This window comes from Neomonachus schauinslandi, chromosome 3, assembly GCF_002201575.2.
Source record: "Neomonachus schauinslandi chromosome 3, ASM220157v2, whole genome shotgun sequence".
Taxonomy (NCBI): Eukaryota; Metazoa; Chordata; class Mammalia; order Carnivora; family Phocidae; genus Neomonachus; species Neomonachus schauinslandi.
In genome coordinates this window covers 864,151-889,304 of record NC_058405.1, presented here as the reverse complement: position 1 = coordinate 889,304, position 25,154 = coordinate 864,151, and the positions used below count along the sequence as shown (strand labels likewise).

At 51.2% G+C, this 25,154-nt stretch overlaps 1 protein-coding gene across 5 annotated transcripts; it reads right to left on the bottom strand.

The window, feature by feature from the left end:
• Positions 1-1,751: 1,751 nt before the first annotated feature.
• PCID2 (PCI domain containing 2) lies at positions 1,752-24,815 on the bottom strand. 5 transcript variants are annotated; one of them, XM_021696044.2, is made up of 14 exons: positions 24,673-24,778; positions 16,951-17,040; positions 15,121-15,194; positions 13,337-13,402; positions 12,400-12,441; positions 11,354-11,408; positions 8,515-8,618; positions 6,261-6,336; positions 5,532-5,673; positions 4,421-4,521; positions 3,497-3,570; positions 3,239-3,364; positions 2,520-2,643; positions 1,752-2,219 (listed from the first exon to the last, which is right to left on the bottom strand). In XM_021696044.2, the coding sequence occupies exons 1-14, from the start codon at positions 24,706-24,708 to the stop codon at positions 2,130-2,132; spliced, it is 1,200 nt and encodes a 399-aa protein (XP_021551719.1). In that variant the 5' UTR covers positions 24,709-24,778; the 3' UTR covers positions 1,752-2,129. The 5 variants fall into 5 exon arrangements, with proteins under 5 accessions (XP_021551719.1, XP_044769430.1, XP_021551720.1 ...); XM_044913495.1 differs by having other exon boundaries at positions 3,239-3,570; positions 24,673-24,815; XM_021696045.1 differs by lacking the exon at positions 13,337-13,402 and having other exon boundaries at positions 12,400-12,444.
• Positions 24,816-25,154: the final 339 nt, after the last annotated feature.

Here is a 25,154-nt window from a genome sequence, read left to right as displayed (position 1 = left end):
CCGCCTTCATGGACACGTGGCTCACACGAGCAGACACGAAGCGCGGTCGGCCCCAGCCCCTCCTGCCCTCGGAGCTCACCACACGGGCCCCAGCGAGAGCAGGCAGCCGCTAGGGCCGCGTACACCCGAGCGCCCGCTAACTCTTCCTTATGGAAGCGGCACACCTGTTCCCCGGGGCGCCGGGACGGGCTCTACACGCAGGCGCACCACGGCCTGCGGGAGGGAGGACTCGTTTAAGGGATTAAGTGTTGATTGAAATATTCTTTTGGGTGAAACACAGAGTTTAAACATAGTTCGGATTTTTAAGTGTTAACGATTCTTTTTTTTCCTTAAACTTATTTACTTAAGCAATCGCTGCACTCTGTGGGGCTCGAACTCACAACCCCGAGATCAGGAGTCGCTCGTTCCACCGACTGAGCCAGCGGGCGCCCTGACTGTTACGATTCTCGAACACACCACGAACGTTGTCCGTTTCTGACACCTACGTGCCGGCCCATTCCCCGGAAAAGACGCGGCTCATCGAGGCAGGCGGCCAGGCAGTGAGTTAAGTCTGGGCAGCGGGGCTGCACGGCTTCAAACTGCTGTAGGGTCAGGAGGCTTCCGGCAGCTGTGCGGGAGAAGCCGGCAAGCGCGGCGCTGTCCCACCGCAAGCCTGGCTTTGCCGAGTGGGGGCCTCCGTGCGGCCGGCGGGGCCGCAGCTGCGACCGAAGCCCTGCCCCGTCTGCCGCAGAACTTACTGCAAGGGCGCTGGACCAGGCGGGCACACCTCGAGAAGAGGGGCCTCTACAGGGGCCAGATCGCGTCCCGCCGGGGCCCCACGGGGACCAACCGCAGGCGCCGCGCCCGTGAACGTCACGGGCGCCACCGTGCACGCAGGCTGAGTCCAAACAGAGGCACCAAACCCGAGGTCTGTTTCCTCCGCGGCGGTACCAGCCAAGCCCGGACTCTCGGGGTCACTACCCACGGCTCGAAGGAGCACCCCGGTCTACACTAGGCTGCAGGGCGACCCTGGGAAGCAGCGCAAGCTCGCCCTTGCTCACGCCCGTCGTGAGAGAACGGTGCCCCGGAGAAGGGGGCAGCAGGGTCCCAGGCCCCGAGTGAGCCTCGGCACACGGTGATCCCTGCCCGCCGGGATGCCACACTGTCCTGAGGTCAAGAACCTGGCGATCATAAAACCGTGGCACACGCTCCGCACACGCACTCCAGGGCACGCACGTCCCTCAGCTGGAATCTGGATGTGCCTCCAGCAGGTGACAGTGTGACGCGGAGGCTGGCTGGGCCCTTTGGGACACTTGCTCTTAGAACCCGCTCCAGGCCGTGAAGAGGCAGGAGCAACCGCTGGTGAGGCCCGCCTGCACTGGAACTGGGAGCCCAAGGCCAGTGACAACGCACCTGCAGTGGTCACCCTGCAGGCCAGCCAGCCTCACCTCCCCCGAGCCCTAAGCTCGTGCGGATGCTGCCCTCCTGCCAGCACGCCCGGGGTGGCCCCTCGGGCAGCGGGAGCAGAGCTCCGCCCACGTGGAGCAGGAACCCCCGGCCTCGAGGGCAGCTTCTCTGCGCAGCGGGGTAAGTGGCTCCCAGCCTTGAGGAGGCTGCAAAGATAAAGCTACAACAGCCCAGGATGCTTTCTTCTTTAGTGAGTGTTGCACAGAGGAAACGTGCAGACTCTGAAAATGGCAGGCTGTAAACTGTGGAAAATTATCAAGGTAAATTCATTTTATAAAAAGAAGCCTTTAGTTAACCAAGCATTTTAATCATGTACAATGTTCTAATTTAACAAATGAAAATACTAAGATAAAATAAAGAATATGCCATCTGTATAAATTCAGGATGACGTTTTACAGAAAAAGTTACATAAAAATTGAGGAAGACGCTTTTAAGAAGAGTGAGCCGGAGCCCTCCATGGACACTTCCCCAGCTCCAACAGGAACGGACATGCCCATTTTCTCAAGAGGGAGCTCCAGCTGTCCGCACGGCGGATGTGACTTGTGAGTGACCATGGAGGTTTCCAGGAGTCATGTGTGCCAGCAAACGAGCCCCAGAGTCTGGCTGCAGACAATACCGAGTCCATCCACGCAGACAAAAGCTAGAGGAGACACGGCTGTCCTGTCCTCGGAGTGTGTGCACAGTCAACACACTGTTGACAGTGGGGGGAATGGGTTCTGCTTGCTAACAACTAACTTCTGATGCTGATGTGATATGTAGCCTTTGATGTGACCCTGGGGGAAAGAGACGGCCGGGGTCAAAACAAGCCTGTCGGCTCGCCCCTCCGGTGAGGGGTGTCTGGAAGGTGGAGGCCCCAGGACAGCCCCAGGTGTCAGTGGTCTGCTCCAAAGACAACGGAGACATGCAGAGACGCTGCACAACAGGGACGTACAGACAACGTCCCCCCACCCGCGGCCCCTCAGAGCCCGGTCACTTCCCGGGATAACAGGGGTTCTAACAAACACCAACGGCTTTCCAGCCACTACATGAGAGCCTCCGGCTCCAGACCCGGCCGGCTGGGGAGGGCGTCTCACCATGTAGATCAGGTTGGCCAGGATGCACTGGACCTCATCGATGTCCACGTCTTCCACCTGCATGAACTTCAAGGCGACCAGGAAGGCATCTAGAGACAACTGGTGTGTTCTGAGCAGCAGATACCTGGGGGGGCAAGCACAGGGCCACGTGGGTTACTGACGGGACTCAAGCACTCCGAAGGCGAGAAGGCATCCCGAGTCAGGAGGGAAAGCAGGACCCTGTGTCTCCATCTCCCTATATTCATCTCAGAGTCCAAGAAGCACGTGATCCCACATTCTGACGTCTCTGTGATCAGGACACCCCTTACCACGAACCGTGCCCTATGGATTCGAGGACGCGTGGCCCTCACGATTCTGGACATACTACCCACAGCTGGGGAAAGGGACGGACGCAGAATTCAACTTTCTGACAAACAGGAGTGGCGGGGCTGGCTTAGCTGGTTATGAATGAAGGACAGAGCACCTGTCCCACTCGCGGGACAGAACACGGGGACACCTGACAGAGGCGTGCCCACATGCCCGCGAGGTGCTGGGGTGCGTGCAGCTGGCGGCCGTGGGAGGCCTGGAGGTCTGAGTGCATCCGCACAAGCTCAAGGCAGTGCTGGGGCCTCGTCCACACTGGCACACACTCCGTCTCGGGGGGTCATCGCCCTTCACAGTGTGGGGGCTGAGTCACACTGAGAACTTAAACTTACTAATAAAGGAAACACTTAGCTCACACTTTCTTGAAAAGATTCCTGTAGGTGATGATCTTCAGCTTTTCAAGGATAAGGAAAATGCCACAGCGAATAAAGAAGGTCTCGTGCTTCGTCAAGGCCTCGTTCAAGAGCAGAAGGTTGCCTTCGCTGGGTGTGGGGAGAAATGTGCATGCACAGTCAGGAAAACCAAGGCCCAGGACCAGCCCTCGCACAACACGTGTGAGACTTTTGATAATTAACTCCGCGTCTGAAAGCCCCAAATGGAAAAGGACACGGTACCTGACGGCTTTGGTCACCTCGGCAAACTGCATGAGATGATACTTCCTCAACAGCTCGATGGTCGGCATGTGACCCTGAGACAGATTGCCCATTTCCCAGAGTAAGAGCCTTTCATTTTTAACAGAATTATAAAATCCCTATCAAGAAGTCACATCTTAAAAACCTGCAACCTGTTTCTTCAGAAGCAGCTGACAAACCAATGTGGGTCTGGCAGCCAGAGCCCCAGGGGCACCCAGCCCAGCCCCTCACGCCCTCGCAGCTCATATCCAAGGGGGAAGACATGGCGGAAGACAGGCCGGCGTAAGGGCTGGGAACTTGGAAATGCCTTCCAGAAGAATCGGCTGAGCCATTTACAACTGGTTGTTTCTGGGAAGCAGGCTCAGACATGGGGAGAAAGGTACGACTTGTTGCTTTTCCCTTACAAGCTACCCTGAGCTATTCAAGTTTGAGCCATGTGTACTGCTCGGATAATTTTTTAAAAATTTTTAAGTGGGAGGAAAGGAAGCTCTATCACTTTGAGTAAGTTTTAGTCAATTAACTTGCTAGTTACTTGTCATTTCTTTTCAAGTATCAAATTAACTTTGGGTGACTAAATAAGATACCTAAAGAGAGGCTGGCACATTTCTCTTCCTTGCTTAATCCATCTCTATTAATTTACGTTCTTAGGAGCAATAAAAATAACATACATTTATTTTCTTACATACGTCGCACTTCTGAGGCAGATACTTACAAGAGAAAGTGTCAGCCGTGGAGATAAATGGTTCCGGCCACACACCAAGCAGCTTACCCTCCACTCTCCATTTCTGGGGTGTGTTCACACGCAGCTCAGACTAGGTAGCTACGCGACACCTGCTACATTTTTAAAACTCTATCAACCTCTTCACTGAGCACCAAGACCTCAAAGAGCGGAGTAGAATCACTTACCAGCAGCATTTTTACTGGCAGCAAATATATCAGAATCATCCTCTTGTTCTTCTGACTCGAGCGGTGGCAGTGCTCGAAGGCAAAGGACAGGTACTCCTCCGCTGTAGACACAAGTCACACCGCCCGCGCTCACCACGGCCCCCGCCCGCACCGCGTCCCACCCCTGCACCCCCTGAAACGCTGCTGTCTTGGGAACCATCAATTCCTACCGCTAACAGTGATCAATCATTTCTCGCTGTATTGCTGTATTGGGTATTCAAATGAGTCTGGAGGAAAAACATCAACACCAAACTTGAGAAACTTCAAAAGAATATAACTTAAAAGTTTCTATTCTTGGGCTTTCTATTCTAAGGAAAAAAAAAAAGACGGGAGAACCGCGGAGGACAGCCCTTGTTCAAGAGCCGTGGGTCTATTAAAACTTCTGTGAAGGAGAACAAGTTTGGTGGGCACAAGCCCGCCGGAGAGAAACCAGGGCACGCCCCCCGCAGCCGGTCACTTCCGCCGGCCGAGAATCCCCGGCCCAAACACACGGAAAGCGAAGCCGTTCCAGGCCCGGTCCTCACGTGCACACAGCTGTTGAGGAGCGGGTTTACAGAGTCTGGTCCGAGTACGGCCGAGGAGACCGTAAAGAACAACCGCTGTCAGCTAATCACAAAGCTGAAAAGAAAAAGCCTGGCTTCGTGTTCTTGAGGAGCCCGCACAGATGCTCCCCGCGCCGAGGTTTCCGAGAGCGCTGCCCGCACGAGCAGGGCCCGAGCACCTCGCCGCGCAGCAACCCTCCGTGCTGGCGGCCCCTGGCGTGTCTAACACAGAGGCCGGCGGCTGCCTGGGCTCCCTGTCCCGGATCCTGGGCCGCCCCAAAGGCACATGCCAGAGAAGAACGGTGGTGCCTAATCGCCCCCACGAGAAAGTCGCCCGCGGTAACTGCGACTCCGGCAGGAGTTCGAGAGACACGGCCCGGGCCTTCCCGCGCTCAACCGACCTCAGCATCAGCAACAAGCGCGCACACGCAGGACAGGGGCCCCACCCGCTTGCCACCTACGTGCTGCTAAGAGGCAGTTAGCGTTCTCGGACGTCTTTAGAACACGGGCAACAAAGACTAAGGACCAACCTTGCTTGAAGTCGCTGTCGAACATGGCCTTGCGCCCAACGTAGTACCTGAACGTCACCCTCTGGGCAGTGCTGTAGTCCTCTTTCAGGTTCGAGCTGTCGATGGCTCTGATGAGGGGCTTGCACAGGTGTAGCTTGTTGATCTGGAACAAGCCCTTCCAAGTATTACTCAGCAAAACGAGCAGGACGAACAAAAGCTTCCGCTTTACCAAGTATTTGCCTCCTTAAAGCGGGAATTACAAAGCCAATTTACATCACCAAAACTGATTAATAAGTGTCCGTAAGAAACACTAAAACACACGCTGCGTGGTGCAGATGACACCCAGAGGGCCAGGCACCAGCTGCTGGTGCCCCACGGGGCCGCCCCTCGCTGGACAACCTCGTGCGGCAGGAAGGACCTCCTGACCCGCCCACCCGCCACCTGCTCCATAGCTACTTGTTAACAGCGGCAGGTGGAAGGCCTGGGGTCATACCCCTCACGTGAAAGCCCACCCGCTCAGGGCACTGGCGCCTTGCTTTCCCCAGGAGATGCAGGGCTCCCCTCGTCGGGTGGAGGCTGAAACAGGACAGTCCCTGCACCTAGCAGGAGCTCCACAGACTCGACTGGATACGGCCAGGTGAGGATCACCTCCCGGCGATGGCAGGGAGGCTGGCATAGAGATGGCATCCAGGGAGACAGGGAGAAGGAAAAGGCCCACAGAGTATTTAAGGCGCCCGCGTGGAATCACACCTTAAAGTAGATCTTGAATAGCTGGTTCACCAGGAACAGCATCCCCCACTTCTTAGAGTCCTCGATGCCGGCCCGGCTACGGGAAAACAGCTCTTTTTAAGTTACCCAGGAAATCAGTGTTTATAAATCACACACACACACAAATCTGCCTAAACAAAATTAATACCTTGAGATAAAACCCCACAGCTCAAGCCGTGCCCATGAAATAAGCAGCCCGAGCAGAGGTCGAACCACCAGCCACAACAGACGACCCCAGTACGCGTGTGGGCCGCCACCGACTGCCTCATCGGCAACACGTCTATTATTTTCAACGGACGTGTGCTCGCTCATCCGGAGGGCAAGACGGACTCGGAAACACACGACAACGTGGAACAAGACGCAGTGCACGCGGCCACCAACGGGACACTGGAACCGTGGTGTGGGTCCGCCTGGGAAGGGGACGGCATGATGACAATGTCCTCGGCCTCGGGAGGGGCTGGGTCACACACGCACACACACTTGTCAAAATACAGTCAAGATCCGTGTGAATCACTGCCAAAACTATAAAAATCACTTTATAGTTTTACCTCAAACTATAAAGGAGAGTGTGGCACTTAGGGAAGTCTCTGACGGACGCATAACCTTTAGAAGAAAGAAAACTGCTAGACGCACAGAAGGAAAGACGCGTGACCGGACAGCATATGGCATGTACAGTAAACGCCAATGGGGCACGTGGGGAGTCTACAGTGTCCCCTGTGCAATTCTGTCCACGCGGTCAGACGCTCGAGGATCTTCACGACACAGTGCTGAAACACAACGCACAGTGGAGCCTGCCGCGTATCTGCGCCCTGCAGTGGTTCTTCTCCGGTGCAGCTTGCACGCCCACCGACGGGGCACCGGAGAGGGGGGCCCGCGGCAGGCCGCCTGCACACTCGAAATCCCAGGGCATGGGGTCAAAGCATATGAAATAAACACGCCGGTATGGAACCACAGGCTGTTCACAAGCCGGGGACAAAGAAACCCTCCCCAAGACCATCCCTAAGATCCCTCCCATATAGAAATATTCAGTGTAGAACCGCGGTCAGCGTTTAAAAACAAAGTCTGTTCCGTGATAGCGGCCAGCCCCTCTAGGACTCTTGTCGCTCACTGGCGCCGTGACCTCAAATCAACACGGGGATGATGAACACTGCCTGCCTCGGAGGGTAGAAAACAAACCAAACACTCTAATACTGGAGACACTCAGGAAGCAACCCCCGAGGGGTCTCTCTGAGGCCCAGCCCGCTGCAGCCCCCCGCACGCTCAGCACGCTGCTGGGTGTGAAGTGCGGCCCGCCGTGGTTTTCATTTGCGCTTCCTTTCTGACTAAGGATGTTGAGCACCTGTTTGTGGGTTTACTGGCCATTTGTCTATCTTCTTTGCAGAAATGTCTATCCAAGGGCTTTGCCCACATAAATCGGATTACTTATCTTCACACATTCTGGATACAGGTTACTGTCAGCTACGTTATTTGCGAATATCTTCCCCACTCTATGGTTGTTTTTCACTTATTGGATGGCATCCTTTGAAACACAAAGTTTTTAATTTTGATGAAGTCTGCTTTATCTATTTTTTCTTAGGTTATTGTGTTTTGGGTGTCACATCAAGAAAGCCAGTTATCCCACGATAAACACGTACAGCTCAAGAGGGGAACACAGGGCACCCATGTCCGTGGCAGGACACGCGTCTAACATACGTGAGCCTGGCGTCTCAAAGGAGACAGAATGCGGACAAAAGGGAGTGGGAGAAAGGGTGTAGCAATCACCCTTGGAAGGCTCTAACAAAACACATCGGCGCAGAGATCCGAGACGCTGGACGAACCCTAACAAAGGGCAGTACGGAGTCACACGGCGGGAGACACAGTGAGGCGGCGGCGCGGCCAGAGCGCCAGCAGAAAAAGCGGTCTATCTAGAATTCTCCACCTAGCACGCAGAAAGGAAGACAAAGTAAAGACGGTTGGAGAATTGAGCGTCTGCAGACCTGCACTCAGCACAAGCCGCTGGGCGCGTTCCCAGCGGACGGGGCTTGGACCAGGTGCAGAAGGGACGCAGGGGCAGGAGGAAAGCGCTCGAGAGACACCGTGCCAGGCAAACCTCACACACCACCTTCTCTCTCTCTCACATCCTGGACACAGCAGCGGACTAGCTAAGCAAATCGGAACGACGACCATGGGGTCCGCACACACGCGGGAGGAACACAAGCGTCACCCGCTGGCGCGGCCACCTCCACGCCGTACTCACGTGTCACTGGCGCAGACGCGGAAGCAGCTCATCAGCAGCTCGGCTGCCTTTTCCAGCATGTCCCCGACTTTGCTCTTCCCTTTCTTTACCAGCTGCTGGTCTGCCTGATAGAACACAAACAGTCACGTTTAATTTCCTCTCAATTCCTGAGTGGGAAAGAAACCTCCGCTGCTGCTAGAAGCAAAAATGGCTACAACCGAGGGTCAGAGTCCCGAGCGGCTCTGGTGAAATCTTCTAGTTGATGTTAGCATTGTTAAAAATTGAGAAATCGGTAGCGTATCCTGACTCTTACACAGATCAACTCTTCAACCAATTCCAGCTAGTGAGTTGGCCTGTTCTCTAAGTCTGGGGCACGGGGCCCTGCGCCCCTCCAGGAGCCTTTCCTTACGGGCTCACGCTCTGCCCCCGCCTACAGCCAGTCAAAACCCCAAAACACACACTTCCGACAGACACCGAAGTCATCACCAGGTTTGACTCTCCCCTTGTTCCTGGGACCCACTGGCTCCCGCTCACACCCCCTAACACAGGTGTCCAAAGTACAGTCTACGAAACCCTGGGAGCCTTTAAAACACTTGCACATGATCCATGCGGTCAGAACTATTTTCATGACAACACCAACAGCCAGTATTTGTCCCCTTATTGTACCGTCATTTGCACTGACGATGCGAGCACTGTGGTAGGTGAAAACGTGGGGGCCTCTCCAGCGACACCAAACTGCAGCAGCAACACGATGTCCCTAACATCACCCCGCACAGTCCTGCAGTCAAACACTAACACCAAGGTCACTTCAAACTGTCCCTGACGACACAGTAAATCCTAAGTCTTGGCTCTTGAATATACAAATATTTAACATTCTTTGTGATGAAATGACAGTATGGTTTTCTCCAGGAAAAGCACTTGGGAAGCTGCTGGAGTTGTCAGCTAGCGTGTGGAACCAGCGACTGACAGACGAGCAAGGCGGTCCAGGCGAGGGTAGCTGAAGGACCGTTTGCTCTAAAGTGAAACACAACCAATCAATTCCAAGCAAACACCTGACGGTATTTGTGGCCAATGACATCTGTGCTTTCAAAAAAAAAAAATAAGAATTTTGGGTAACTTGTCATCAACCACCATGAACGTGGCAGCATTTCATTACTCCAAAACTTTACAGATAAGGTCACTGGAGACATTAACAAATGGGAGTTTTTTTGGTTTGGGGTTTTCTTTTACACAATGAAACACATCCACATTTGGAACGTCTCTGTGACTCGGTGAACCAGAACTTTCCAAACGATCAACGTCTGATGCTACAAGATCACACGAGAGCACACAGTCCACCCAGAGACCAGGACACACCAGCGGATTCCAATACAACAGCAAAAAAAGCTCAACGCTAAGCTTCGGAGGACACACCGTAACAACCCCTTGGAGCTTTGGTAATAGAGGAAAAGAGTATCCACAATCATCTGAAAGGCTATTAAAATACTCCTCTCCTTTCCATCTACGACTGGGTGAGGCCAGACCGTCTTCATATATTCAAGCCGCAACACCATGCCTGCAGAAGGACACGGGGTCAGGCGGCTTCTGTAAGATTAAAATAAAAATCCAGCACTCTTCTCAGCACATTTTGTTCATTTGGAAAATATAGGTATTTTTCACTTAAAACGTCACTTATGTTACCACATAAAAGGCTTGTCATTTTAGAGAAATATTTTTTTAAATCCCAGTTAAAAATTTTTAATATGGTAAATACAAATAGATATATAAACAAAGCTCTTTGGAGCCTAATTTGCGTTTAAGTTATATTTTTTGGTTCTAGAAATTTCTATCACAGTTCTTCTTTACATCTTCTATTTCTTTGCTGAGACCGTCTATGTTTTCATTTGTTTCAAGCATGTTCGTGACTTTTCCTGAGACTTATTTAGGATGGCCGGGGTACGAGTAAGTCAAGGAATTCCAACATCCGGTATTTGTGGATCGTCTCTCTTCACAGGCTGAGATTCTCCGTAAGTGTTATTTGGGGTATGAGGTCACGTGGACCCTGTTTATCTCGCATCAGCAGCGGACGCCATGCTGGTGGGGAGCTGCCGCTGGCTTGGCTGGGTCCGGCTCCCCGAGGGCTTTGCTGAAGCGCTGGGGACTGGCACAGTTTGGGGGGCTGTGGCAGGGACTGCTGAAGAAGTCTGTCCAGAAGCCCCCTCCTGCTTTCCTTGGGGCCTCTTCATCTCTGCCTGTCGGTCTTCCTGGATCTGAGGCTCCTCTGGGACCCAGTCCAGGATAGGAAGCAAGAAGCAAATGCAGGAGACCCACCACTTGCTGGTCTGCAAGTCATGCTGGCTTCCGAATTCTCAGCAGGATGGAAAGGAAAACTGTACCTACCCCATCTTGTTCAGAATGGGAAGTTACAGTTTTTAGAGCCATAAAGGTGTGTTAGTTCAGAACTGCCACTCCAGAACTGCCTTACGCTGACCCCCAAGGGCTAACCGACCCCCCACACCAGAGAGACCCCTAGCTGCTGCCCCCATCTACATCAGGGTGGGATTCCTCAAGACGGGGGACAGCCACATCTTCACAGCAGAGGAGAACTCAGACCTGCTCGTGTTACTGCCTCACCCCTTTAAAAAAATCTGCCATCTGCCATAACGGGTTAACACGCACAGAGAACCTCCGTCTACACCCACGGCAGGAAAACCCACCAACCCAGACAGTCCAGCTACCTCCCGCCCTTCCGCTTGCTACACCAGGTACGTGCTAACCCACATCCTAACCCTCAAAACTTCTGGAAGAATGACATGAAATTAAGCAAAAGATAGAAACTGAGATTGAGTTTTAAAAGAACAGTGACGAGAACTAAACTTACGTTATTGGCGAAGACTCGAAGGTCGAGTGCTACGGCATACATGACGGGCAGAGCCCTGCGGGGCAGGAAAGCAAGCACGTTGGAAGAGGCCACGAGGTCCGAGATTCCGTTCCCGACACCCAGAGCTACCTCCTTCCACGGGGGCCACCACCCCTCCAGGAACCCGAGGCTCCTGCCGCCTTCCTCATCCCCCGTCAGGGCAGGCTGCGGCGCCGGGGCTTCCTGACAGCACAGGCACTAGAGTGCCCCTCACCCGCTGCCCCAGACCCCCCAGAAGCCTAGATCTCGCTGCGTCCAGGGTCCTCAGCCCCAGACAGCGCCTCCTCACGCTATTCAGGACCTTCTCCTTCCCTTCAACCACTCTCCAAGCAGCTCCGTTAAAGCAAGATGTGGTTTAGTAAGACCTTCTAACAGGACCCAGAAAATGTAATAGACAAAATGTCGTAAAAGGATTTTTTTTTAAATTTAGCTGGTGGAAATACTTTTATGTGTTAAGACAAGTCTTCACTTAAAGAGGGTATTTGATTTTTTCAGTAAAAGGTATTTGCAAGCCTTCAGTTATTTTAGTAAACACAAAATTTCAGTATTTACCTACAGTTAATAAATCATAAAATTAAGAATCAGTTTGTCAAGGAACTTAAAATAACCCAATTACCACGTATTCACTCTAGTCACTCCACATGAACTGCAGCTGATCTGCCCTTTTATCCAAATTAAAATCAAAATTCAGTTCAGAATTGACAAATAACAAACATTCTGGGGTATGGAAGGTCTGAAATAAAAACAAGGCTTTATGTTTATGTGAACACACTGCAAACAATCTGGCTGGTCCGCCACTTAAAGTTTACACTGACCATTAAAACTCCACTATCTGCGTTGATATTATCCTAGGTCAACATGTAACATTAAATATCCATACAGAAAACACAACACATATTTACTTAAAGTTTTAAAAAGCTTCTGCTAAAAAAGAAAAAAAAAAAAAAAAAACCCAAAAACTAAACCCTGCCATTTGCCAGTTTCCAGTTATTTCTGTTCATACTTACCAGTTTTCTTCTTTGTGGGCTTGAAATGCACGCAGGAACGATGTACTACATTAAGGAACAACATACAAAATCTAAGGCAAGGCTAGAAGTGTTAAGAGTAAGAAATATGAAGGATTCTCAATTTTAGGTTTAGAAGATTATATATCATAGGGGCAAGTTCTTGAAGGAAAAATGTACAAATTACAAATATCTGAATATCATTAGGTATTAGTACAGTAAATATATTTGCTTTACACATACATTCCCCAAAGAGACTATTGTAAGATTTTCTTAATTGGGAACCTCAAACATTTTATTTGGTTTTTCTGAACCCAGATAATCACATATATAATAGGCTTTAGAATCTGTAGTATAAAGTTTATTTCCTTGATTACACAATTCTTAAATTCAAAGGAGACTAAGCTAGTTAGTAGCCAACTTTCTCTTTTGTATACTTAAACAAGAAAGTTAAAAAATAAGCAAACTAAAAATCCAGAGTTACACATAAATACTAGAACACTCACTGACAGAAGCCTTAGCTAGGAGATAGCACTTAAATGACTTAAATCAGACACTGGCTGGCTGAAGGTCTCAGTGGCCACACTTCAGTGACGACATGTGGAGTCCACTCTTGTCCATCTATGCCTGGAATCTGGCGTTCTCCTATTTTGCCAAAGGGACTAACTAGTCCCTGTAGCTCTACTTAATGCTTTAAAGGAAATACCACTGTTCACAACAGAATTAAGTAAAACCCTTAACCATCACCTGTGTTCCCTCTCATTGTACGGGTAACTGGACGACAGTCTTAAGGCCCAGAATACATCTAAGCACCTGAATGAAATAGCTAAACGAGTTTCTCTTCCCAAAGTTAGTTTCAATTCCTTTCTAGTTAAAGCTATGAATGAAAGTGGCCTGATGTCTCCAGATCTTAAACCATAACGCAAACGACAAAAGATATTGGACGATGACAGTCTGGCATTTGTACGCTTCGATGAAGTCGTGGTTCCCCACCGCGTAAGTGCATCTGTGAAGGAAACCTCACAGGCTGAGGACACAGGCAGCAGGACCTGCAATCGAGCCCCACGTGCCCCACCCCTCACTTCCATCCAGAACGCTTGAGCGCGCCGCTTATCCTGCTACAGGATAAGTCACCCACATGCTGTTCTGGGACGCTGCTCTCTGGCCCCGGGAGGAGACCCTACTTGCAGCAGGTTCTCAGTGCCAGGCACTGGTCACGGCCGAGCACGGGCCTCCCGCTGCACCTACGGACAGGAGATGGCAGGGAGCCTCACACTACCAGGAGCCCAGTGGCGCCCCGACTTCTCCAGAGAAGGAAGCCCTGGAGGGGCAGAGGCAGGAGGGCGAGCCAATGCCTCGTGCTTCAGGACATCCGGCTTTGCCCGGCGCCACCCTCCAAAGGGCAAACAGCAGACATGAGATGTCCCCGAAGAGCAAGTCTTCCGTGCGCTTTCTGCAGCTCTAGCCCCGTTGCCGGCAAGGCGAAGACGTGAAGCACAGGCCTACTTCCACGGAAACAGACGGCCGTGGTGAGCCGTGCGCCCCTCAACACACAACTGCCATATGCGGCCCACGCGAGCGGTGCCTCTACCACATTTAAGAGCATACGTGTGCTTTCAAATGAAGAAATGTTCATTAACAATTTAAAGTATCGGGGCGCCTGGGTGGCTCAGTCAGTTGAGCGTCTGCCTTCGGCTCGGGTCATGATCCCGGGGTCCTGGGATCGAGCCCCGCATCGGGCTCCCTGATCGGCAGGGAAGCCTGCTTCTCCCTCTCCCACTCCCCCTGCTTGCGTTTCCTCTCTCGCTGTCTCTCTCTCTCTCTCTGTCAAATAAATAAATAAATAAATCTTTAAAAAAAAAAAAAAAATTTAAGTATTTCAGGGGCTCCTGGGTGGCTCAGTCAGTTGAGCATCCGCCTTCAGCTCAGGGCATGATCCCAGGGTCCTGGGATCGAGTCCTGCATTGGGCTCCCTGCTCCTGCTCCGCGGGAAGCCTGCTTCTCCCTCTGCCCCTCCCCCTGCTTGTGTGCTCTCTCTCTTTCTCTATCAAATAAATAAATAAGATCTTTAAAAAAAATTTAAAGGATTTTAAGCTTCAGAAAATTTTCATAGGCTTTAACAAAGTGAAATTACAAATGCACATTTCTTAAAACAAGATGAAATCAGAGAGGGAGGTAAACCATAAGAGACTTTTAATCACAGGAAACAGACTGAGGGTTGCTGGAGGGGAGGTGGGGGGTTGGGGTAACTGGGGGATGGGCATGAAGGAGGGCCCGTTGATATAAGGAGCACTGGGTGTGATGCGCAACTGATGAATCACTGAGCTCTACCTCTGAAGACTAATAATACAGTCTATGTTAATTAAATTGAATTTAAATTTAAAAAGTACCAAAAACCCTCCAAAAAACAAATACACTTTCTTTTCAAAGCAAATTATCCATCGTTTCAAGTCTAAGATGATGTGTTTTTTAAGATTTTATTTATTTATTTATTTTAGAGAAAGAGTGTATGCGTGTGAGTGGGGGGAGGGAGCAGACTCCCCACTGAGGGCAGAGCCTGCCTTGGGGCTTTGATCTCATGATCTGAGCCAAAACCAAGAGTCAGAGGCTCAACCGACTGCGCCACCCGGGTGCCTCTCAAGCCTAAGATGATGTTAAATAAAATCCCTAGTCGATTCAGCAATTTCCAGATTTGCTTTATTTTTCTTCCTCCCCAGGGGTTACCTTAAATGAGCAGCAAACATTTCGTCATAAGGGGGTTCCAAAACCTGCTGACACTTCTCTTCTGGGGAGGCCATCTAAATGATAAGAGGAAAAATGACAAAAATAAAATTAAAAGGCAGCAAAAGAATGCAATGTGCAGAAAGACACTGAGACGAACCTGTTTCAAAAGAATGCACACTTTACAGTTAGGGGTAAGGGCGGGCACCTGGCACTTGTGATATCACACGTACGTGTCGTGGCCAGTGACAGGGTGACGGGGCACCAAACACACCTGCCGTGCCTACCACAGTCCAAGGAATACTCCGGGCACTTTCGTGTGGACCTTAGTATTCAGCAGCCATTCAGTGAAGAAGCGTTTATGAAGCTACTATGTGCTCCATAAGGAAGGCGGCGTGAGTGAGAGGTGATGCCACATTAGGAATCCCCCCTCCTCACCTCCTGGTGACAGAGCCACCTGCTCTATGTCCTGGGCTAGGCTAGCTGACATTTACTTCCAACGCCCTCCTCCCTCTCCATGGCCAGATTTTAGACCATATGAGAGCCACGGGGTCACACAGAACAGAGAATTAAAGAAGTCTGTGAGTCCCTGATGCACTAATACGCATGCATATCCATGTGCATAAGCGTGGGAAGGAAAAGGACAGCAGCAGGAAAATCCCCATCCTCCGTCCCTGGTGAAATAACTAAGGCAGGGCGCCTGGGTGGCTCAGTTGGTTAAGCGACTGCCTTCAGCTCGGGTCATGATCCCAGAGTCCTGGGATCGAGTCCCGTGTCGGGCTCCCGGCTCAGCGGGGAGCCTGCTTCTCCCTCTGGCCCTCTCCCCTCTCATGCTGTTTCTCTCTCTCTCTCAAATAAATAAATAAAATCTTTAAAAAAAAAAAAAAAAGAAATAACTAAGGCAGACAACGGCCACCAGCGAATGGAATGCTACCTCAGTAGGTCAACGGGGATTGGCCTTGGATCACAGAGGGATGGCAGACCCACCCACGGTGGTACAAGGCTGAGGAGTGTCTGGCCAGCGAGCCCCTTAGAGCAATGGTTTTCAACACTGTCACACAGGACAGCCACCCAGGGAACCCTACCTTTTAAAAAGAGCCTGCTTCTACTCCACAAACTGGTTTATTTGGTCTAAGGTGCAGCCTACACTCTGCCCAATATGATCTCCAATATACAGAGCTCCTATTTCTTTCAAAAGAAAAACTGCCCAACAGGACCACATTCCAGTTTCACAAAGGGAACCAATGAGCAAATGGGACTTCCCCAAATGCCAAGAATACTTCCTACAGAAGACAGGGCTTGCATATCATTTATCTGCTAAATCAAGGACACTTATGGTTTAGAGCAGGGTTTGGCAAATGCTTTCCATAAAAGGCCAGATGGTAAACACCCCCGCCTTTGCAGGCTATAGATCTCTGTTGACCCAGCCAGCTACGCGTCCGTGGCATGGACAGCACAGGAATGAGGAGACATGGCTCAGCCCCACTAAGCTTTACTTATAACAGGACACGTTTGTGGGCTTTGGGGACAGACCGGCCTGGGCACAGCCTAGCCCACTGCCTGTCTGCTGGATGACCTTGGACGACCTTGCTCCACACTGCATGTCTCTGGGGCTCAGAGGGTCACTTGGGAGTTATTACAGAGCATAAGATGCACACCTCAGCCTGGTATCAAACACACAGTGCTCAATAAATGAACTGCAATTATAGACATACAGTAAATGAACGTTAAAATTTTCAAAATTTTTCAAAAGAGCGGCAATGTTAGTTTCCATCTGACTCAAACTCTCAGCTTCTCTTAGGGAGCACCTGCAGGTGCAGCTCCTTCGCCCACCTGGAGCCGTGGGTTGGCGACATGAGGATGCTTGAAAGACACCAGCTCTGCACAGGATGCCCCATCTCTGCTGTCGATGGCTTCATAGACCTGAAACATTTGAAAAGAGGTAAGCGGAGTAGAAAACAACCATTTTGTCCTCACAGAACCTAAACAACATGCTGTACGCCTCGAAAATCTATCCTCCTGATTCTGGAGGAGCCACAGCAACGACAGAACACGCCGGGCTCTTGGCAGCAGCAAACGAGAGCAACGTTTCAAAATGAGATCTTTCGGCGGCAAAGAAACACATGATTTACTGTCAGAAACAGCAAACAAGCAGGGTAAGCCAGTGGTGATTAAGGAAGTCACGTTATTTTAGTTTTATTCGGTCGTTCAGACACTTGAGAATTCATTTATAAAGCTTATGGGGAAAAAAAGGGCTTAAAAGCCACATTCCACTCAACCTACACATCAACTGAAACAGGGAACGGCAAAGCTAAGCAGACGGTGACACAGAGGTAGATGGATCCAGCGGTGATGATGTGCCAGTGTCCACAATGTACTTACTGTTAAGCAAAAACAAACACACACACACACACACAAAACCCAAAACAAAACAAAAAGACAAACGCAAAGTCACAGGAAAGTGCCTAACTCAATCTGGAAGGAAAAGAAAAACTGCGTATGACATGGGAGCACAGGAAGAAGTGCCTGCCCCTGGGCCCTTGGGGTGCAGGCTGGGCCTTCAGGAGGCTTTTACAGATTTCCGTCCTGGGGGCCTGTGCTGCGGCAGACCTCTGTAACCAGAAAACTAAACGAGGTCTGAAGATTTTATTTACCCAACAAGCACTTAGAAATCCAAACGGGCAGAGGAAGACAAGCATAGAGAAAGCTGCACACACAGCATGGTTCATCTACAGTGGGGTTAGCTGTCCATTCAATGCCCACACGAGACGCGGTCAGGGACGACGTGCAGTTGGACTGCACACCCGCGGCAGGCGCTCACATCACTTCCCATCGCGAGACGCACCGCCAGAAGCGGTAAGCGTGGCAGGGGAGGCCGGACTAGCCACGACCAACCACAGAAAGCGACTGGAGCTCCCCCACCTTGCAGGCGAGAAGTGGCTGGATCGGCCTGCGAAGGAGGGCACGCACCTGCTCTCCCCCCAACGCAGCAACCCTACCCCCAGGCAAAACGGATCCAGCTCCTGGACTCTCAACACCACTTAGGGCATCAGCTGGGAAAGTTTACACCATCTCACCTAAGACAACTAATGTGATCAAGAATCTGGCACTCAACTGCCCAGCAAAACCACAGAAGGCAGCAATCCCACGTCTACGGTCTACCTTACAACAAGAAACAAAAGATATTTGTGTAGGGTTGTGGGAGGTATTATGAATAATCACAAAGTACTGGTCCCATCGCCGCCCTTACCTCAAGGAAGCTGATGAAGGCGGCCAAAACTGTCACAGCAGGTACCGAGGAGAAGAGACGACAACAGACCGCGGACAAATCTCAAAGAACTGATACACAGCTCAGGGGACACTAGGGCCACAGCCACCCAGTCACCTGTTTTAGTGGCTGTTAATACGCCATGGTCTTGCCACGTAAGCAGCCCCCAGTGGACCGTGCAGGGGCACTCCAGGGGAGCCCGGTGGCAACATTCCCGTGGTGTCCCTGGGGCCTGGTCCACAGACTGCAGACCTCATCAGGTGCAGCTGGCTCTCGGCACACCCAGGAAAAAGTTCTCTTTCCTGGCTACTGCTGGTCACCTCGTGACCTCCTGGCTCTAAGGCGGAAGATGGAGGTTGCAGGGAGGGGGGAACTCATCTACTCTTAGAACTTGTAATTTTTTTATTTAAGTCATGTCTACACCCAACATGGGGCTTGAACTCACAACCTCGAGATCAAGAGTTGCACACTCCACCAACTGAGCTGGCCAGGTGCCCCCAGAACACATAATTTCTCAAATTTACAGGGGCACCTGGGTGGCTCAGTCGGTGGAGCATCTGCCTTCGGCTCAGGTCATGGTCTCAGGGTCCTGGGATCGAGCCCCGCATCGGGCTCCCTGCTCAGCGGGGGAGTCTGCTTCTCCCTCTGCCCCCCTCCCCCAGCTTGTGCTCCCGCTCTGTCAAATAAATAAAATCTTTTTAAAAAATGTTTAAAAAAATACATTTACTAGCTCCATCTGCTAACAAGGCCTTGAAGTACTGACCCCCCCCTACGCCCTACAGTGGCAATGAACACACCAGCACTCAGATTCATTTCCCAAACTCCATGACCACTAAGAAGAACCAGAGCTCCCTGGAGAAAGGACTGGTCCAGTGCTGGGAAAGGGGAAGAAATCCATGAGCTTGGCATGGACGTTACTGTGCCAGGAGGCAAAGCAGGGCTCAAGGAAGACCTGTCAAAAAGCCCCAGAAACGAGTCTGAAGGAGTTCTTAGTGGCCAAATTTGGGACAAGTTGAGCTTCAGAAAGAATAAGAATAATCTTATTATTGGTTCTGGATTATAACTTGGCATTAACAACAATCTATGATACTTTTTAAAAAGGAGCACAGGGAAAAGCATTTTTAACAGATGAAGTAGTAGCTAACAAACAGAGTTAGAGAATCACCACTTGGCAAACACTCATGCAATAACCCACTTGGGAAAAGACCACGAATAAAAGCTGAAAGCACTTTGGAAAGGGTGTGGGGCGGAATGTTCACAGGCTCTCACAGTCCGTCCAACAGATTATGAATCAATACGATGGGAAAAGGTCTCTGGACGCCGGAGTGGGCAGTTGGGAGCACGAATGCAAGCCTCCAGAGGCTACAGGACGTCTACACTAGCCAGATTCGCCCAAACCTATTCACTAGAGTCAAGTAAAGGCAGATAGTGACACAGCCATGAGTCCACTGCCCTGGACATTTTTAAAAAGTTAATTGTCATAAAACAAATCCACTCCTGGAAACTGGCAAGAGGACTCTTCTAGATGAAAGACTAAAGAGCAAGACCACCATGTTTGGAGTGTGACCTGACTGGACCCTGCAGGTAACAAGGAGGCTCTGAACAGCACCGTGGGTGGATGTGGAGTCTGAATGCGCTCTCAGAAAACACTGACGCTCCATTTCTCGGCTGGGCTAAAGGCCCTGCAGCCGGATGGCAGCACAGCCTCAGGCCCATGGGAAGAGCATCGGGGGCAGCGACCTCCTTTCAGATGGTTCAGGGAAGAGAAGCACGCGTGCCCGGAGGGAAGGACACAGAAACGTGGTGCATCAGGTGAGGGTGTCCACATCTTCAATGTTCTCCTTTCAACTTTTCTGTAGGTTTGAAAATTTTCACAATAAAAATTTGGAGGAAAATTACAATTTTAAATGTAAATAGTTTTTAAAAAGTAACTTGCCATTTGAAATAAGAATTTGTAGAATGGACAGAAGAATGAAGTAAAAGACACCAAACAAAGAATACCAGCCCTCAAAGAAACTCCAGGAATACGGAGCAGCTCCAGCTGTGGGGAGAAGCACAGCTGCCCCAACTAGCAAGTCTGACCTAGACTTTTTACAACAGAGTGCTACAAATGCATTTTCTCCTCCTTACAATTTTCTTAATAACGTTTCCTTTTCTCTAGCTAACTCGGTAGTGAGAACATAATATAGAACACAACACAAAAAACAAGTTGATTCACTGTTTATGTTATTGGTCAACAGCACGCTATCGGTTGTTTTTGGTGAGCCAAAAGTTATATATGTATTTTCAACTGCATGGGGGGGTCAGCACCCCTAACCCCCACGTTGTTCAAGGGTCAACTGTACATGCAAACTGATCTTGTTCTAAATACAATTTTTAAAAGTAGAATACTTGGAAAATTTTAACTCAACCTGTCCTCTCCAAACAGAAACGAAACTGGAGGCGTGTTGAGGTGCCGAACGCGGACATCCCAGCTACCGCCAACCATTAGGAAGGACAGCCCTCCTTGGGCCTCTCAAACTGATGTGCTGGCCCACAAGGCCCCGACCGCTAGCTCCTTCACTCGGGCCACTGTTCAGGGCTGTTTATTACTTTGAGAAACGAAGCAATGTCTTCCCCCCTTCCCTAACCCCAAGCAAAAAGCAGGCTTGCTCACCGCCTGCTACAAAATGGATGGATGCCCCAAATTCCAGGTTTCTCTCTTGGATGCAGGTACAGGCACCCCTCTGGGCCCACTGGTCCAAGGGAACCGGCAGGCTGACCCCACATTGCCAGCTGCGCTGAGCTGAGCTACAAGACCCTTGGTCTCTGACCCACGAATGCATGTGTTCTGCCTGCATCCAAGAAACCAACAAGAGAACTCAGAAACTTATGAGCAGAATAAAACCAAACTGCCAACCTGATAGCTACTAGGAAGCGATCACAAAGAAGGGAAACGAAAGACCTATGACTTGTCCACAGATAGCTACTGGCTGAGGATGCTGTGGAGTACGAAATGCGGAATGTGTCCTAACTGAGAGGGTCACTGAGATTCAAAAACAGTACACTTTGGAACCTGAGAAATAGGTAGGTTCTGACTAGGACAGGAAATGGTGGCTGAAACCTAGGCTAACAGAGGCAGTGAGCTTCATGTGAAGGGCACGGACTCTAAGGCCAGAACTCCTGGTCCGAATGTGCTACTAACTAGCCCAGCGGCCTTGGAAAACCACTGAACCTTCTCTGTAAAATGGGGCTTGCAACGGACCCGCCTCCCAGGACAAGTGGTGATAACGAGCCACCGTACATGACGGTCGTTGGTTCTTAGTAAGAGTTCAACAGGCACTAGTGGTTATTCCTCCCATCACCCCAACTACTTCATCAAATAAGACTCCTCTGAGAACACAGGTGATGAGGGAGAAGGCCAGCTGAGGACAGGCAGAAGCTGACACCCCACAACCCCCCCCATGGGATATACCTGACATTCCTCAGGCACTCCTGGCTGCCCTAAAGGAAAAACAAATAGTTAATTTAGAGAGATTACAATCCTGTTTCCTGCACAAGAGATCTAACTGACAGATCTCCTGAGGCCATGCAGTGTTACAGATCAGTCCTTTCCTAAATTTTGCAATCCAAATTGTTTCCAATGGGTTAAAGAGGCATCCTAAGGGAGAGTCCTTGGGAAGGGAAGAAGCCTACTGAGGCCATGTTCCCAGAAAAGTAAAAAGGTCCATTACCAAATCCCCCCGACTCCCGGGAGGCATCCCACGCAGGACAGGTCAGAGGTTCCAGCTGTCAAAAGCGACCAGAGGAGTCCCTCAAATGAGAAACCACTATTGATCACCATTCTGCCTTCCCCTGAAGGCATTCCTGCCATAAAAGGCCCCGTAGGGCGGATGCCAGTGGGATGCCGATATCCCCTTGCCCATCACATCCTAGGCTACAGATGGGTGCTATCGAATGGACTAAAATACCCATGCCATGCAGTCCTAAGCCCTGAAAGCTGTGTTATCACCCTGCCACTTTTAACCCGTGAAAAATACTAGAAAAGTTTTACAAGGGGAAATTACCCAATTTTATAATTTAAGTGGTTAGTAGAGGACTGATTAAAAACTGTAAAAACTGAAATCCATCATGGTCTAAGTGACATTCCAACACATGTGGTCTTTACAGCCAACTTCCCTAGGAAGTTAGGTTTTAATTCCATCGGGTACTGGTTTCGGCCGGCTCTGAGTGGAGGTCCCACGGCCAGAAGCAGCTAGACCAGGGATGTGGAAGGGATCACCTTAGATCAATGAGGAGGAAATCTGAGGCGCCTGGGTGGCTCAGTTTTAAGCGTCTGCCTTCGGCTCAGGTCATGATCTCAGGGTCCTGGGATCAAGCCCCGCATCGGGCTTCCTGTTCATCGGGGAGCCTGCTTCTCCCTCTCACACTCCCCCTGCTTGTGTTCCCTCTCTCGCTGTCTCTCTCTCCCGTCAAGTAAATAAATAAAATCTCCTAAAAAAAAAAAAGTGGGGGAGGAAACCTCACACAGGAGTCTTAAGATTGGCAGCTGTCCTGGTGACTTAGGTGGCTGTCCCATGCCCAAGACAGACAACTTCGTATAAGGACAGAAGTAAAGAGAGGGCATCAAGTTTCTGGGTCTTATAACCATCCCAGCCAGGGTACTAACTTCCAGCCAAAAAGCAGACTTTCTCCTCCCCGTAGAGTAGCCACAGGCTAAAAGATTGCAGCTTGAGCAATCAACATGAAAGTGTTCCAATAACACCACACTCCCTGAAGCCCCTGGAATGAGAGTAAAGGAAGAGAAGAGAAAATACTCACCAAGTTTGCATCGTGGCTCAGAGTCCAGATGAAAACACTCGGAAGCCCCACGTTTGGGCACCAAACGATGGGGTTTTGGAATATAGGTGAGGTTTGGTGGGGTGAGGTCCGGAGCCGACGACCAAGAAAGAATTCTTGAGACGTCTCTGGTGCAAAATGGTGGTTTTAATAAAACACGGGTACAGGACCCATGGGCAGAAAAAGATGGTGCCCAGAGTTGTGAAGGGTGGCTGATTATACACCTGGGAGTTGGGGAAGGTAAGGAAAAGGGAGGTTTCAAAAGGATTTTTGTATGTTAAAGAAGACTCACAGGATACCTGAGGCCTTGCCATTGCCAAGTTAAGGTTGTTTTTCCCCCTAGCAAGGCATTACCATGAAGATAGTTGGGAGCTTCCTGGAGGAACATTACCCTCCGCCGATTCGCTTCAAGAATCTGTCAATGGGCTGCAGGTTTTAAGGGCATTTAATTGTATCTACATTCCCTTCTGGAAGCTAGGTTATTGATGATAGGAAACCTTTGTTCTTATAAATTGCTAAGACATTTGTAAACTGAGGGAGACTCATGTCTTGCAGGATTATAATCTCTATAAATTAACTATTTGTTTTTCCTTTAGGGCAGCCAGGAATGCCTGAGGAATGTCAGGTATATCCCATGGGGGGGGGGGGGGTTGTGGGGTGTCAGCTTCTGCCTGTCCTCAGCTTGCTTTCTGTTCCCTCATCACCAATCGTGCCAGACTATCTCCAAATTGCCTCCTAAAGATCTTTACCTGGTTGTCAACAGACACCCCCAACTCAACATGTCCAAAACGGTGTCTGTAAACTTTCCCTCCAAATTTGCTCTGCTCATCTGTTGCCCTGGCTAGAAACCTGGGGCTCATTCTCCTCCCAGACCCTCAACCATACATTCTAAATCACTAATGGAATGCTTCCTTCAGACATTTTAAAAATCCACTTCCTCTTTTCCCTATCAGCACGGTTCTAGTTCTGGGAATTAGCGTAGTTTAGTGGAAAGAATGCCAGTTTTGAGTTCATAAACACCCATGTTTTAAGTATGGCTCTGGCGTTTATAGGCTGTCCGGGCGGAATTCCCGTGGAGACGCATTTCCCGAAGGCTATTAACTGCCAGAAGGGAACCCGAGGCGTGTCCCAAGTGATGGCTGGACTAGCGCTCGCAGCCGCACCGCCTGCCGCCTCCACCTCCTCCCAGCGTCTGTCCCGAGTCGCGGCTGAGCCCCCGTCACGAAGCGCGGCTGACAGGCCTCCCGGGTCCGCTCGGACCCCTCCGCACGTCCCTCTCTTGAGGCTAACGCCCATCGGCGCACCCCCAGGTCCCCGGGCAACACTGTCGGGGCGCCTGCTCAACCGTCCTCGCTTTCCCTCTGGCGGCCAAGGACTCGGGCAGTGGGCGAACCGATTCGCCCCGGCCCACACGTTCTCGCCAGCGCCGCCGGGCTCCCGCTCCAGACCCTACTGACTGCGCGCGTTACCTGCTGCAGGTACTGGTTGATGGTGATGTGCGCCATGGCCGTTCCCTCCGACGGAAGTGCGCGGGGCCTGCGCGCCCAGCCGCGGGCGCTTCACTTCCGGCCCACAGTCCGTCCCGGCCCGCGGCCCCCCTGCCCCGCCTTCCCCGCACACTGGTTCCGGAGGGAAAGAGTCCGCCGGAGCGTGCGCCCCGGGCCGGCACGCCGGCGCGCCCAGGCTGAGAAAGGCTGGTGTCTGCGCTACGATTCGCCGCCGTCCCTCGGCGAGGACGCCTCGTTCGCGCCACTTGGGTGCTCGGGCTCGCCCGGGGCACGCTGGGCCCCCGGGGCTGACCGGGCTTGCGCCCCGCCGCCCCCCCTCGACCGTTGCAAGTTCCACACGGAGCGCGGCGGCCGCCCGGCGGCCCGGGGCGGGGTCGGGGTCAGGCCGGGGTCGGGGTCGCGGTGGGCCGGAAGGGGAGCGCCCGCGGCTGGGCGCGCAGGCC

Bases quoted from the DNA above. Each gene is read 5' to 3' on its own strand.
- PCID2 (XM_044913495.1), bottom strand. From the start codon at position 24,708: ATGGCGCACATCACCATCAACCAGTACCTGCAGCAG. The intron at 8,619-11,353 runs GTAAGTTTAGTT...GTGTTCTATCAG, and splicing joins TTCGAGTCTTCGCCAATAAC to GCAGACCAGCAGCTGGTAAA. The intron at 6,337-8,514 runs GTGAGTACGGCG...GTTTTCCCGTAG, and splicing joins CGCGTCTGCGCCAGTGACAC to CCGGGCCGGCATCGAGGACT.